Source organism: Brachionichthys hirsutus, chromosome 11, assembly GCF_040956055.1.
Source record: "Brachionichthys hirsutus isolate HB-005 chromosome 11, CSIRO-AGI_Bhir_v1, whole genome shotgun sequence".
NCBI classification, from domain to species: Eukaryota; Metazoa; Chordata; class Actinopteri; order Lophiiformes; family Brachionichthyidae; genus Brachionichthys; species Brachionichthys hirsutus.
This window is the reverse complement of record NC_090907.1, coordinates 601,773-615,016: the sequence shown is the minus strand read 5'-3', so window position 1 is coordinate 615,016 and position 13,244 is coordinate 601,773. Positions and strand designations below refer to the sequence as shown.

The 13,244-nt window shown below is 60.2% G+C and overlaps 1 protein-coding gene across 1 annotated transcript; it reads left to right on the top strand.

The window, feature by feature from the left end:
- The first annotated feature begins 429 nt into the window (after positions 1–429).
- Positions 430–13,241, top strand: sik3 (SIK family kinase 3). Its single transcript, XM_068745351.1, has 24 exons — positions 430–741; positions 2,512–2,628; positions 2,695–2,758; positions 3,713–3,874; positions 4,071–4,195; positions 4,268–4,391; positions 4,474–4,592; positions 4,661–4,771; positions 7,113–7,247; positions 7,746–7,823; positions 7,897–8,006; positions 8,076–8,328; positions 8,407–8,480; positions 9,082–9,216; positions 9,688–9,829; positions 10,040–10,159; positions 10,244–10,302; positions 10,386–10,495; positions 10,661–10,776; positions 10,850–10,980; positions 11,380–12,092; positions 12,199–12,353; positions 12,832–12,961; positions 13,041–13,241. Exons 1-24 carry the CDS (start codon positions 469–471, stop codon positions 13,160–13,162), a joined length of 3,678 nt encoding a protein of 1,225 aa, XP_068601452.1. The 5' UTR covers positions 430–468; the 3' UTR covers positions 13,163–13,241.
- Positions 13,242–13,244: the final 3 nt, after the last annotated feature.

Genomic DNA, 13,244 nt, shown 5'->3' with positions numbered 1-13,244 from the left:
ACACGGGGGACACGGGGACACGGGGACGTTCGACAGACGGAGGAGGGTCGCATCCTACTGGCTGTAAACAGGAAGTTTCATATTGGAGGACTTCCCCTCTAACAGGGTTCTGATTGGCTGAACAAAGATCAATGACGGGGGCGTGATGGTTGATTGATGGGAGGAGAGGTGGCCGCCATCACTATGAGGTCTGACCAATCACCATGACTCATCCGCCCACCCAATAATCAATATTCAGTGGGATCACTGAATCATGGGAAGCACACGGATAATTCGCACGTCTCCGTCGCCATGGCAACCACAACACGTATCTGTGGATGAAGTCATTTGTTGCGTTGATCGTTGCCAGGGTTACAACCTAAAGAGGGCGCTGCGGAGGAGCGTTCCGCGTCAGATGACGCAGGCGGGGGCGTGGCCGTGGCGCGCGCTGCGCAAGGCTGCTTGTTGTTCCCGCAGAGAGGCGAGAAGATGGCGGCCGTGTCGAGCGGAGGAGCTGCTGGGTCCGCTGCGGCCGGGATTACCAACGCCACCCGACCGACCCGCGCAGGACTGGGCTCCCAGAACCGAGCCCAGCCGCCCTCCGGGATCAGCCAGCCCGGTCGAACCGGCACCAACCCCGGCCACGCTGCGACCAGCAGCCCCCCCCCGGCCCGAGTGGGCCACTATGAGATCGAACGGACCATCGGAAAAGGGAACTTCGCTGTGGTCAAACTGGCCACACACGTCATCACCAAGGCGAAGGTAAGCGCCCGGTGTCCGGTGTCCGGTGTCCGGCGCCCGGTGTCCGAGGGACGGCGGGCCGAGCCGGGTCGTGTTGTCACGGGTTCGCCAGGCTGCCGACGGGGCCTTCGGGCTCCAGACAGCGGGCTGTCCGCTGCTCGGTGCCGGGATGGCGGCTCGGCAGCGCGGACATGTAGCGGTGGATGTGAACACGTTTACCGCGGGTCTCGTGTCCCGCACGGACCCGCAGAGTACAAGCTGCGGGCCTGAGCCGGGGCTGATCCGGTAGCTAGCTTAGCCTGCTAGCTGATTAGCTGTGCATCCTGCAGACAAACCGGGGTCCGGTAAACGGTGAGCTAGCGGTAGGGTAACGCTGACAGGTGATAGCCGGAAGTGGTCTAGGGGACTCTGTCTCCGGGGACCCTGTCTCTGGGGACCCTGTCCCGGGGACCCTGTCTCCGGGACAGGGTCCCACGTCCAGATGGACCTGCTGTGTTTTTGCTGGATCTCAGGTGAGGACGGGTTTATGGTGGACACAGAACCGGGTCTGACTCGGTTCCCTCCGTCTTCATCCCACAGATCTGACCAGGGTACCCCCAGAGCTAAAACAATTATCCTTTATTTGTTACGGTGTGGAGCTCCTCCCCCTCAGGAGCTCCTCCCCCTATTTATGAGTGAATCCCTGAACTCAATTTGGGAGGAAACACCAGCAGCTGTCCAACATGCCTGCGTGTTCATTCTCAGTCGTCGTGGTAACCCTGACGTCTGACGCCGGCGGTCTGCTTCAGAGAAGAGGTGGAGCTTCTGTTTCCTGTTTCCTGTTTACCTGTCGAGTGAATCTGTGTGTTTCAGCATCAACATCAGTAGCGCTGCTGGGCGGGGCGGGGCGGGGCAGGGCAGGGCGGGGCGCCTGGCTCACGTTGTCTGTGGACTCGAGCTTTGCTTTGTTGTTCTGTTTGGACCAACGGAGGGTCAGTCTGGAGGATGATGATGATGATGATGATGTGGGTCTGAGACTCTGGATCGGATCCGGGCCCTCTGGTTCAGGGGGGCTTTCTGAACCTGATGTGACAGCAGAAACCATCCTCATCACACTGTCCTGTTGCCGTGACAACAGCCTCCGTGGTGTCGGCTCAGAAATCTCTGGGCCCCGTCGCGGTGACAGGACGGTGGCGCCGCCCCGGTGGACCTGTCCATCCATCAGTTCTAGGAATCTGCAGCCAATCACAGTCCAGAGTGTGTGTGTGTGCGTGTGTGTGCGTGTGTGTGTGTGTGCGTGCGTGTGCGTGTGTGTGCGTGTGACGTGTGTGTGTGTGTGTGTGTGTGCGTGAGACGTGACGCCGTGCACATCGTCACTGCCATTGTGTTCCTCATCCTCCTCATCCTCATCCTCATCGGTGTGACTGTTGCTAAGCCTCCATTGAACTCTGAAGGTGGTCCCGCCCCCAGCTGAGCCGACTCGCCATTGGCTGAGCTTATTGTTCTAGTCAGGTCAGAGGCCTCGGCGTTGGGTTGTTGCCGTGGTAACGGAACAGACCCCGATGAGTCACGAGGGTTGTCTGATGCTGCTGATTGATCAGGAAGCCTGCTGATCAGTGTCGGAATATTTCATCTGATTGGTTCCAATGCCACTTCCTTGTCGGCATCGCCATGGAGACTGTTTTTGTTTCATCAGTTGGATATTTGTGAGGACCGTCTTCAGTTTGGCGTCCCCCAGGACTGGTGTCCTCGCAGCATCAGGCCCGCTGGACACGTCCCCCTGCTCATCCCTCCGTTCTGTCCTGTCTCCAGGTTGCCATAAAGATCGTGGACAAGACGCAGCTGGACGAGGACAACCTGAAGAAGATCTTCAGAGAGGTGCAGATCATGAAGCTGCTGAAGCACCCTCACATCATCCGCCTCTACCAGGTAAGCCCCGCCCACACCGAGCCACCGGCCAATAGGAAGCGCCTTCTCACCGCTGCCTGCTTTCAGGTGATGGAGACGGAGAGGATGATCTACCTGGTGACGGAGTACGCCAGCGGCGGAGAGATATTTGGTAAGGGAGTCCCTGAACGTGTGACGGGCGCCGAATGCTGCCCTCGAACGCCTCAAACGGCGCCCGGTGATGCCCCGGTGATACCCCGCTGATACCCCGGTGATCCCCGGTGATACCCCGGTGATGCCCCGGTGATGCCCCGGTGATGCCCCGGTGATGCCCCGGTGATACCCCGGTGATCCCCGGTGATACCCCGGTGATCCCCGGTGATGCCCCGGTGATGCCCCGGTGATGCCCCGGTGATACCCCGGTGATGCCCCGGTGATCCCCGGAGATACCCCGGTGATCCCCGGTGATACCCCGGTGATGCCCCGGTGATGCCCCGGTGATGCCCCGGTGATGCCCCGGTGATACCCCGGTGATACCCCGGTGATACCCCGGTGATCCTCGGTGATGCCCCGGTGATGCCCCGGTGATGCCCCGGTGATGCCCCGGTGATACCCCGGTGATGCCCCGGTGATCCCCGGTGATGCCCCGGTGATGCCCCGGTGATGCCCCGGTGATCCCCGGTGATACCCCGGTGATGCCCCGGTGATCCCCGGTGATACCCCGGTGATGCCCCGGTGATGCCCCGGTGATGCCCCGGTGATACCCCGGTGATACCCCGGTGATACCCCGGTGATCCTCGGTGATGCCCCGGTGATGCCCCGGTGATACCCCGGTGATGCCCCGGTGATCCCCGGTGATGCCCCGGTGATGCCCCGGTGATGCCCCGGTGATCCCCGGTGATACCCCGGTGATGCCCCGGTGATCCCCGGTGATGCCCCGGTGATGCCCCGGTGATGCCCCGGTGATCCCCGGTGATGCCCCGGTGATGCCCCGGTGATGCCCCGGTGATACCCCGGTGATACCCCGGTGATACCCGGTGATACCCCGGTGATCCTCGGTGATGGTGGTGTTAGCCTAGCTTAGCTTGACCTCTTGCGGTCGGTGAGGAACCTGATCTGTCTGCAGACCACCTGGTGGCTCACGGCCGGATGACGGAGAACGACGCCAGGAAGAAGTTCAAGCAGATCGTGGCGGCGGTCCATTTCTGCCACCGCCGCCACATCGTCCATCGAGACCTGAAGGCCGAGAACCTGCTGCTGGACCACAACCTGGACATCAAGATCGCAGGTAGGCCTCGCCCTGATCCCGTCCCCTGTCGGTCCTGAATGTCCTCTCTGATCCCGTCCCCCGTCGGTCCTGAATGTCCTCTCTGATCCCGTCCCCCGTCGGTCCTGAATGTCCTCTCTGATCCCGTCCCCCTGTCGGTCCTGAATGTCCTCTCTGATCCCGTCCCCTGTCGGTCCTGAATGTCCTCTCTTGTCAGATTTCGGCTTCAGTAACATGTTCTCCAGAGGACAGCTGCTGAAGACGTGGTGCGGCAGCCCCCCCTACGCCGCCCCGGAGCTGTTTGAGGGGAAGGAGTACGACGGGCCCAAAGTGGACGTGTGGGTCAGTAGCGGGGCGGGGCGGGGCGGGGCTCTGGTGGGCGGGGCCCTGCTGACGCCGCTCTCCTCTCCTCAGAGCCTGGGCGTCGTCTTGTACGTGCTGGTCTGCGGCGCTCTGCCCTTCGACGGCAGCACTCTGCAGAACCTTCGGTCCCGGGTCCTCAGTGGGAAGTTCCGCATCCCCTTCTTCATGTCCACAGGTTGCACTCTCTAATGTTGCGTCCCCTGAGCGAGACGAAGACGTCCCCCGACCCGCCTCTCGTTGCTTCTGTGTGCTTCCAGACTGCGAGTACCTGATCCGACACATGCTGGTTCTGGAGCCCAGCCGACGCCTGACCATGGAGCAGATCTGCAAGAACAAGTGGATTAGACAGGGAGACCTGGACCCGGACTTCGACAGGGTGAGCCGGGACCCCGGCGGGGACGGGTTCTGGCGTCGCACCTTTAACATCACGTTTTTTACTCCCAGCTGATAGCGGAGTGTGAGCAGGTAAAGACGGAAAGAGAGGCGGAGCTCATCCTGGATCAGGTGCTGATCGCCATGTCTGAGATGGGCCTGGACCGGGAGCGCACGCTTCAGGTGGGTGGAACGGAGAACGTAGGTGTGGAACGGAGAACGGAGAGCGTAGGGGTGGAACGGAGAACTTAGGGGTGGAACGGAGAACGTAGTGGTGGAACGGAGAACGGAGAGCGTAGGGGTGGAACGGAGAACGGAGAGCGTAGGGGTGGAACGGAGAACGGAGAGCGTAGGGGTGGAACGGAGAACTTAGGGGTGGAACGGAGAGCGTAGTGGTGGAACGGAGAGCGTAGGGGTGGAACGGAGAACGTAGGTGTGGAACGGAGAACGGAGAACGTAGGGGTGGAACGGAGAACTTAGGGGTGGAACGGAGAACGTAGTGGTGGAACGGAGAACGGAGAGCGTAGGGGTGGAACGGAGAACGGAGAGCGTAGGGGTGGAACGGAGAACTTAGGGGTGGAACGGAGAACGTAGTGGTGGAACGGAGAACGGAGAGCGTAGGGGTGGAACGGAGAACTTAGGGGTGGAACGGAGAGCGTAGTGGTGGAACGGAGAGCGTAGTGGTGGAACGGAGAGCGTAGGGGTGGAACGGAGAACGTAGGTGTGGAACGGAGAACGGAGAACGTAGTGGTGGAACGGAGAGCGTAGGGGTGGAACGGAGAGCGTAGGGGTGGAACGGAGAATGTAGTGGTGGAACGGAGAGCGTAGGGGTGGAACGGAGAATGTAGTGGTGGAACGGAGAGCGTAGGGGTGGAACGGAGAACGGAGAGCGTAGGGGTGGAACGGAGAACGGAGAGCGTAGGGGTGGAACGGAGAACGGAGAGCGTAGGGGTGGAACGGAGAGCGTAGGGGTGGAACGGAGAGCGTAGGGGTGGAACGGAGAGCGTAGGGGTGGAACGGAGAACGTAGGTGTGGAACGGAGAACGGAGAACGTAGTGGTGGAACGGAGAGCGTAGGGGTGGAACGGAGAATGTAGTGGTGGAACGGAGAGCGTAGGGGTGGAACGGAGAACGGAGAGCGTAGGGGTGGAACGGAGAGCGTAGGGGTGGAACGGAGAATGTAGTGGTGGAACGGAGAGCGTAGGGGTGGAACGGAGAATGTAGTGGTGGAACGGAGAGCGTAGGGGTGGAACGGAGAACGGAGAGCGTAGGGGTGGAACGGAGAACGGAGAGCGTAGGGGTGGAACGGAGAACGGAGAGCGTAGGGGTGGAACGGAGAGCGTAGGGGTGGAACGGAGAGCGTAGGGGTGGAACGGAGAATGTAGTGGTGGAACGGAGAGCGTAGGGGTGGAACGGAGAGCGTAGGGGTGGAACGGAGAACGTAGGGCTGGAACAGAGCGTAGGGGTGGAACGGAGAACGTAGTGGTGGAACGGAGAACGTAGTGGTGGAACAGACGTCCTATGATCGAGTGAATAGCAGTCTGCCACCGACATTCACTCGCTCACTACAGGCCGGAGCCGGGAATCGAACCGCCAACCTCTCGATCATAGGACGTCCGCCCAACCGCCACCGCCATTTCATTCATTCGATGTTGAACCTTTTCTACGCATGGTTGATAAATAACAGCATGTAGGTAACCATAGTAACCGGACAGGTGCAGGGGTCGCCTCGTCTGTACATCTGTTCCGTGCTTGGTCCGGTTCTCTTCTCCTTGTACTCGTAAAGGGTTCCGCTGGAACAGTCATGAAAATCCAACGGAAGACGTTGGTTCAGTTGGTTCCCTTGGTTCCCTTGGTTCAGTTGGTTCCCTTGGTTCCGTTGGTCTTCAGTTGGTTCCGTTGGTCCTCCGTTGGTCCCGTTGGTCTTCAGTTGGTTCCGTTGGTCCTCCATTGGTCCCGTTGGTCCCCTTGGTTCCGTTGGTCCCGTTGGTCTTCAGTTGGTTCCGTTGGTCCTCCGTTGGTCCCCTTGTTTCCGTTGGTCCCATTGGTCTTCAGTTGGTTCCGTTGGTCCCGTTGGTCTTCAGTTGGTTCCGTTGGTCCTCCGTCGGTCTTCAGTTGGTCCCCTTGGTTCCGTTGGTTCAGTTGGTCCCATTGGTTCCCTTGGTTCAGTTGGTCCCGTTGGTCTTCAGTTGGTCCCGTTGGTCTTCAGTTGGTTCCGTTGGTCCCCTTGGTTCCGTTGGTTCAGTTGGTCCCATTGGTCCCCTTGGTTCTCTTGGTTCCGTTGGTCTTCAGTTGGTTCCGTTGGTCCTTCGTTGGTCCCGTTGGTTCCGTTGGTCTTCAGTTGGTTCCGTTGGTCCTCCGTTGGTTCCGTTTGTCCCGTTGGTTCCCTTGGTTCCGTTGTTTCCCTTGGTCCCGTTGGTTCCGTTGGTCCAAACCTCCGACAGGACATGAGCGTTGTAAAACCAACTGGACCTTTACGCCTCTGTTTGATCAGCCTCAGCAGCTTCTCTGGATTTCCCCTCTAGTCGCTCCAGACAGATGCGTACGATCACTACAGCGCCATCTACAGTCTGCTGGCGGAGCGCCTCAAGAAGCACAAGACCCTCCCTGCTGCCCCGCCCACTCTCCGCCCCCTCAGCTACCCTCTGAGTGCCCTCCAGGTGAGCGCTGCGAGTAACCGTTATCTGTTCTGTATTAACGGTGCTATTTGCATTCACGTCGTTCAGGATATGATCAAAGGTCAAAGTGGAAATGATCAATGATGAGCAGCACAACAACGTAGCGTAGCGGCAACAAGACCGCAAGGGCTCTTAGACAGGATGTGTGACTGTACTTGTACTGTAATACATGCCACTGTGTGGCTGTACTTGTACTCTAACATTCCATCTCATAAATATATTCATATATATATATATATATTCATGCGTTCATGCTATGAGCTCTTTCGCAGGACGGCCTCGTGATTGAGCCTCAGATCAATATTTCTGATCGCCAGAGAAAAGCTGGTTGAATAAGCTCCTCCTCCTTGGGCTCCGTTGGTCTCGTAGAGTGGAGATGGATCAAAGCCCACTCACGAGTTCTCCTCCGGTGTCGCTAGCCACGCCTCCTCTGACAGCTGATTGGTTTAACATGACCTCACCTGGCCTGTGCTTGTCCAGCAGACGGATCCACTGGGGAACCCCGTCATGACCGTCCCTCAGGTCCAGCTCATCAACCCGGAGAACCAGATAGTGGAGGTGAGAGCAAGCCCCGCCCATCACGGGGATTGACAGCTTGACCATCCAATCACGCGTGCCGTGTGTTGATCAGCCTGAAGGCAGCATGGCGCTGGACAGTGACGAAGGGGAGGAGCCGTCTCCCGAGGCCATGGCGCGCTACCTGTCCATGAGGCGGCACACCGTGGGGGTCCCTGAGCAAAGGTGAGGTTTGAACTCGCAACCCTCTGGAGAACACGGCGCCATGTTTCTCGTGGTCCTCCTCCCAAACAGGACGGAGGACCTCCAGAAGCTGCCCCCGGGTTTCCCCCCGGCCCCGTTCCCCCCCCTGCCCCCCACCCAGAGCCTGCAGCCCACCCAGCAGCTGGAGTACAAGGAGCAGTCCCTGCTGCAGCCCCCCACCCTGCAGCTCCTCAACGGGATGGGTCCTCTGGGGCGCCGCGCCTCCGACGGGGGGGCCAACATCCAGCTCCACGCTCAGCTTCTCAAGAGGCCCCGGGGCCCGTCGCCGCTGGTTGCTAGCCCGGTGAGGACCCCCCCCGGTCCGACTCCAGGTCTGTCCTTCATGAAAGCTAAAGCAGTCTCTGCCCCCCCCCCCCCCCAGCACCCGATCCCGGCGGTCGCCCCGGTGGATGAGGAGGGCTCCGACGGAGAACCGGACCAGGAAGCCGTGCAGAGGTAAGCCCCCGCCACCGAGGTACCGTCTGACCCGGGTGCTCTGGGGGGGTCTAACCTGTGACCACGGGGCGGAGCTTCAAGCGCTGATCCCTGTAAGTGGGTGGGTCGGATCGTACCATCAGGTTCCTGGTCCAGGTTGGGTTTCCCAGCATCCCCCGTCAGACGGCTCCTCCCCCCCGTCAGACGGCTCCTCCTCCGCGCTGCTACGCTTGCTCCAGTGGGAGGAGTCCACTGCTGTGGCGCTTGCTCCACCTGTCCTCCTGTCTCCGTCGCTCCGACTCTCGGGCCAGCAGCTTCTTCTTGGTTCTGGTTCTGGTTCCGGTCCCGAGTCCTTCTCTCCTTCCTCACGCCGCTCTGCTAACGCTTGCGAGGCCAAGCCACGCCCCCCCCCCCAGCCAGACTGGCAGCTGTGGGACGCCTGTAGACTCTAACATCCTCCGTGGTGTACTTTTCTGCTTTCTGATTGGCCGACACGATATGATTGATGGCACTCATTGGCAGGAAGGGGCGGGCCTTTCTCCCCCATCTCTATTAGCCAATGAGGACGGAGAGCTGACCAGCGCTGCTTCCTGTCTCCCCCTCCCCCCTCCCTGCGGCCCAGGTACCTGGCGAACCGCTCCAAGCGGCACACGACGCACGCGCTCACGTGCACGTCGCATGGCGAGCCCTCAGCAGAGTCACAGCGCCCCCAGGGCCCCCGCCAGAGGGGGGGCTGGGCCCCTGACACACACACCCGGTGAGGGGACACGAGCTGTATACACACACACACACACACCCATCGGTGATGATGTCATCACGCCAGGTCAAGGGGCGGAGCAGGGTCTCCTCCAGGAGGGGGCGGCGCCTTTGAAGTCAAAGCGAGGAGATGAGTTTTTTCAGCATTGCTGGTTCGATGGTCATCAGAGACAGGTGCATTGTGGGTAAAGCGAGTCTGCTCAGGTGTGTCTTCCCCTCATTGGAGGACATGAACAGAGTTCAGGTGAGGAGTTCGTCTGGCCATGATCACAGACCCCCCCCCCCCCCCCCAGGTGTAACTGTCACATGAATGACATGATTAAAGGAAGCAGGGGTGTCCAGACTGTCCCATGGGGGGGGGGGGGAGACACAGCAGCTCCGCCCCTCAAATGGAAGGTGCCCCCCCCCCTGAAATAAAGCAACTGCTTTCTTTGTTACAAACGTGTGTGTGTGTGTGTGTCTGCCCCCCCAGGTCCAGCTATAAGGACTGCAACACCCTTCATCTCCCCATGGAGCGCTTCTCCCCGGTCAGACGCTTCTCTGACGGCGCCGCCACCATCCAGGCCTTCAAGGCTCACCTGGAGAACAGCAGCCTCATCAAGCAGCTCAAGCAGGTAGGGGGGGGGTCGGGGGACAGCGTGTCCTCCAGCGTCTGGGCTCTCGGGTCGGGGGACATTGTGTCCTCCAGCGTCTGGGCTCTCGGGTCGGGGGACATTGTGTCCTCCAGCGTCTGGGCTCTCGGGTCGGGGGACAGCGGGTCCTCCAGCGTCTGGGCTCTCGGGTCGGGGGACAGCGTGTCCTCAGCGGTTGACTCTTGTCCCCAGGAGTGCGAGCAGCTCCAGAAGATGTACGCGGCCCAGCAGGACGAGCGCTTCCTGGAACACACCCAGCACCAGCACATTCTCTACCAGCAGGAGCAGCAGATCCTCCACCAGCAGATCCAGGTAGGTCCCCCAGAGGGACCCCAGAGGGACCCCAGAGGACCCAGCCTCTGGTTGGCATGACGACTGTGATCTGTTCACCTGCAGGGTATGTCTTTAGGCCATGGAGAGAACCAGCCCGGTCACCTGACCCACCAACTCCAGAGGTATCATCAGTTCCAGACGGTGCCGGCGTTGGGATGTGGGTCTGTGTCTCACGTGTCCCACGTGTCCTCCCGTCTCCTCTCAGATTGCGTATCCAGGCGCCCAGTCCTCCGCCAACGCATCCCAGCAACCACCTGTTCAGACCGCCCAATCAGAGCCCTCCCCCCGGCCCAGCAGGCATGATGCAGGGTCACGGTTAGCATCTATACTGTTAGCTTCATTAGACTAGCTTGTTGACATGCACTTAAGTCTGAATGGTGACATCGCTGCCTTCTTAGCCAATGAGAGCAGCTGTAATGATTGTAGCCCTTGAAGCTAATCGTAGCAAGGATGCTAACAGTTCCGGTTCTGTCCTTCCAGGCCCGTCTGTCCAGTACCCGCCCCCGGCTCCTCCGCCAGGCCTGCCAACCAACCAGCAAGCAGCATCGACACGCCCCCCCGTCTCGGTGGCCCAGGGTGTCCCTCAGCAGCAGCAGGTGGCTCAACGACCAATCAGAGTGAGTGGTACCTGCTAACAGTTTGTTTTTCATGATGTCACCGTCTGCTCAGGTGACCATTCAGGTTCAGGAAGTGGAGCCGGGAGCCGGGACTCAGAGACAGAGCAGCTTTTTGTCCACGCCGGGGGGCGGACACCGAGTCCTCGGGAAGCAGCTGAGCGCCGACAACGCCGAGTCCCACAGGTGACCCCGCCCATCCACTCACCTGTCCCCTGACCTCTGCTGCCTCGACACTGTAAACATTGTTCTGAGACCGGTAGCTTCAGTAGCACTGATCTTTGTAAACGCATGATGTCATCGTCCTCTTCGTCATCATCAGCCGGGTGAGGGGTGACATCACCACCTCCATCGCCGGGACGACCTTCGCTCGGCTCCGTCCTCTCAGTGAACTGGACTGTCCTGACGTGTTTGTAGTTTGTAGCTTTAAGATGGCTGACGTGTTTGTAGTTTGTAGCTTTAAGATGGCTGACGTGTTTGTAGTTTGTAGCTTTAAGCTAGCTGACGCGTTTGTAACTTTAAGCTAGCTGAATCGTTTGGCGGTGGGAGACTCACCCGCCTCTTCCTCCTCCTCTTCCTCTTCAGTCGCAGCCTGGGCCGCTTCACGTCCGGCTACGACCAGGCTCAGTTCAACCCCCACCTGTTCTCTGGCGATGCCCTCCCCCGCGGCGCCTCCTACAACCCCTACCTACAGGGGGCGTCCCTCAACATCCCGGGACTGGACGGATACCAGGGCGGCAGCTACGGGACGCCCTCGCCGTTGCAGCAGGCGCTGCTGTCCCCGACCCCCCTGGAGTACCGCCCCCCTCAGCACCACGTCACCCCCACCCTGCAGGGCCTCCTGTCCCCTCGCCATTCCTTGACGGGCCACGCCGACTTCAGGCTGCCCCCCCAGGACCTGGCGGCCCTGCTGAAGAGGCAGAATCCCCGGCCGTGCCAGGCGCCCCCCACCCCGCCAAGTGGGCCCCCCCAGGAGTTTGGCGAGATGCTGCTCCTCCGCCAGCTGAGCCAGGGGGACAGTCTAGAGCCCCAGGCAGCACAGGGCCCCCCCGGGGGCCCACACTACCACCACCTTCTTCAGATCCGACCCCTGGAGGCCCAGGGCCCCGCCTTGCCTCACTCTGAGAGCATGGAGGAGGATGAAGCCCCGCCCACCTACCACCACCCACATGAGGGCCTGCTGGCCAAGGCCCCTGAGGGCCCCGAGCACATGGGGCCGCCCCGGGGAGGGACCCCGCCCTATTGCTCCCCGACACACAGACATGGTGGCTACATGAGGAGTACAGGTGGAGGCAGAGGTGAGAGCTGCTGCACCGCTGGGGGCGGAGCCACAGCAGGCAGAAGCTAACGCTTCTAACGCCAGCCACCCTGAGCAGGTTTTACATGTTTCTTCTGTCCAATCAGAATCGGAGCAGGTGGAGTGCCGGCCCCCGGGGCAGCCCATGGAGGTGCCTGATCTAAATGGTGTGGGGTTTTCCCGAGGCCCCCAGGGGGACGCCTACAGGTCCAGAGGACAGCTGCAGCGCCACCACACAATCCAGACCTGTGACGATGCCTATGTGAGTGAAGGGCGCTACATGAGCCATGTGTTAGCAGCACGATAGCAACACAATAGCAGCATATTAGCAACACGTTAGTAGCACAATAGCAGCACGTTAGCAACACGTTAGTAGCACAGTAGCAGCACGTTAGCAACACAATAGCAGCATGTTAGCAACACGTTAGCAGCACGTTAGTAGCACAATAGCAGCACGTTAGCAGCATGTTAGCAGCATGTTAGCAACACGATAGCAGCACGTTAGCAGCACAATAGCAACACGTTAGCAGCATGTTAGCAACACGTTAGCAACATGTTAGCAACACGTTCACGTTAGCAGCATGTTAGCAACACAATAGCAGCAGATAACATGTTAAGAGCTAAGAACAAAGCAGACGCTTTCATCCCTGAATGAAACTACATTTAGCGTCAGTGTTAGCAGACTGAGCTGTCCAATAAGGAGACTTTGACTAGCTCCGCCCCTCCCCTCCCCTGTCCAGGATCAGGCTGACTCCATGTCTGGGATGAGCCTGCTAGCCGGTAAGGCTCTGAGCTCGGCTCGGATGTCGGACATCCTGAGCCAGACGTCGCTGACAGGAAGCCAGCAGCTGCGTGAGCCGGAGGAGGCGGGTCTGTAGACACGCCGGCGTGTGTTCCAGGTGCGTTCCAGGTGTGTAACAGTTCACTGAAGGTGTGTGTCCTCCTGCAGTGTGTGACGCTGAAGGGGAGCTCCATGCCCCCTCCTGTTACCCTTCCTCCTGCACCAGCGACATGCTCCTCAGCTACAAACCCCCCGACCTGCAGTACAGCATGGAGCAGGCCGGGGTCTAGCACAGGTAGGCCCACCTGGCCCCGTGGCCCCGCCCTACAGGAGGACAAATGATCATCACCGGCTTTGTCTTCCAGGACGGCG

Coding starts and splice junctions, on each gene's coding strand:
- sik3 (XM_068745351.1), top strand. CDS start 469: ATGGCGGCCGTGTCGAGCGGAGGAGCTGCTGGGTCCGCTGCGGCCGGG. Junction 4,196..4,267: donor GGCCCAAAGTGGACGTGTGG/GTCAGTAGCGGG, acceptor TCCTCTCCTCAG/AGCCTGGGCGTCGTCTTGTA. Junction 7,248..7,745: donor ACCCTCTGAGTGCCCTCCAG/GTGAGCGCTGCG, acceptor GTGCTTGTCCAG/CAGACGGATCCACTGGGGAA.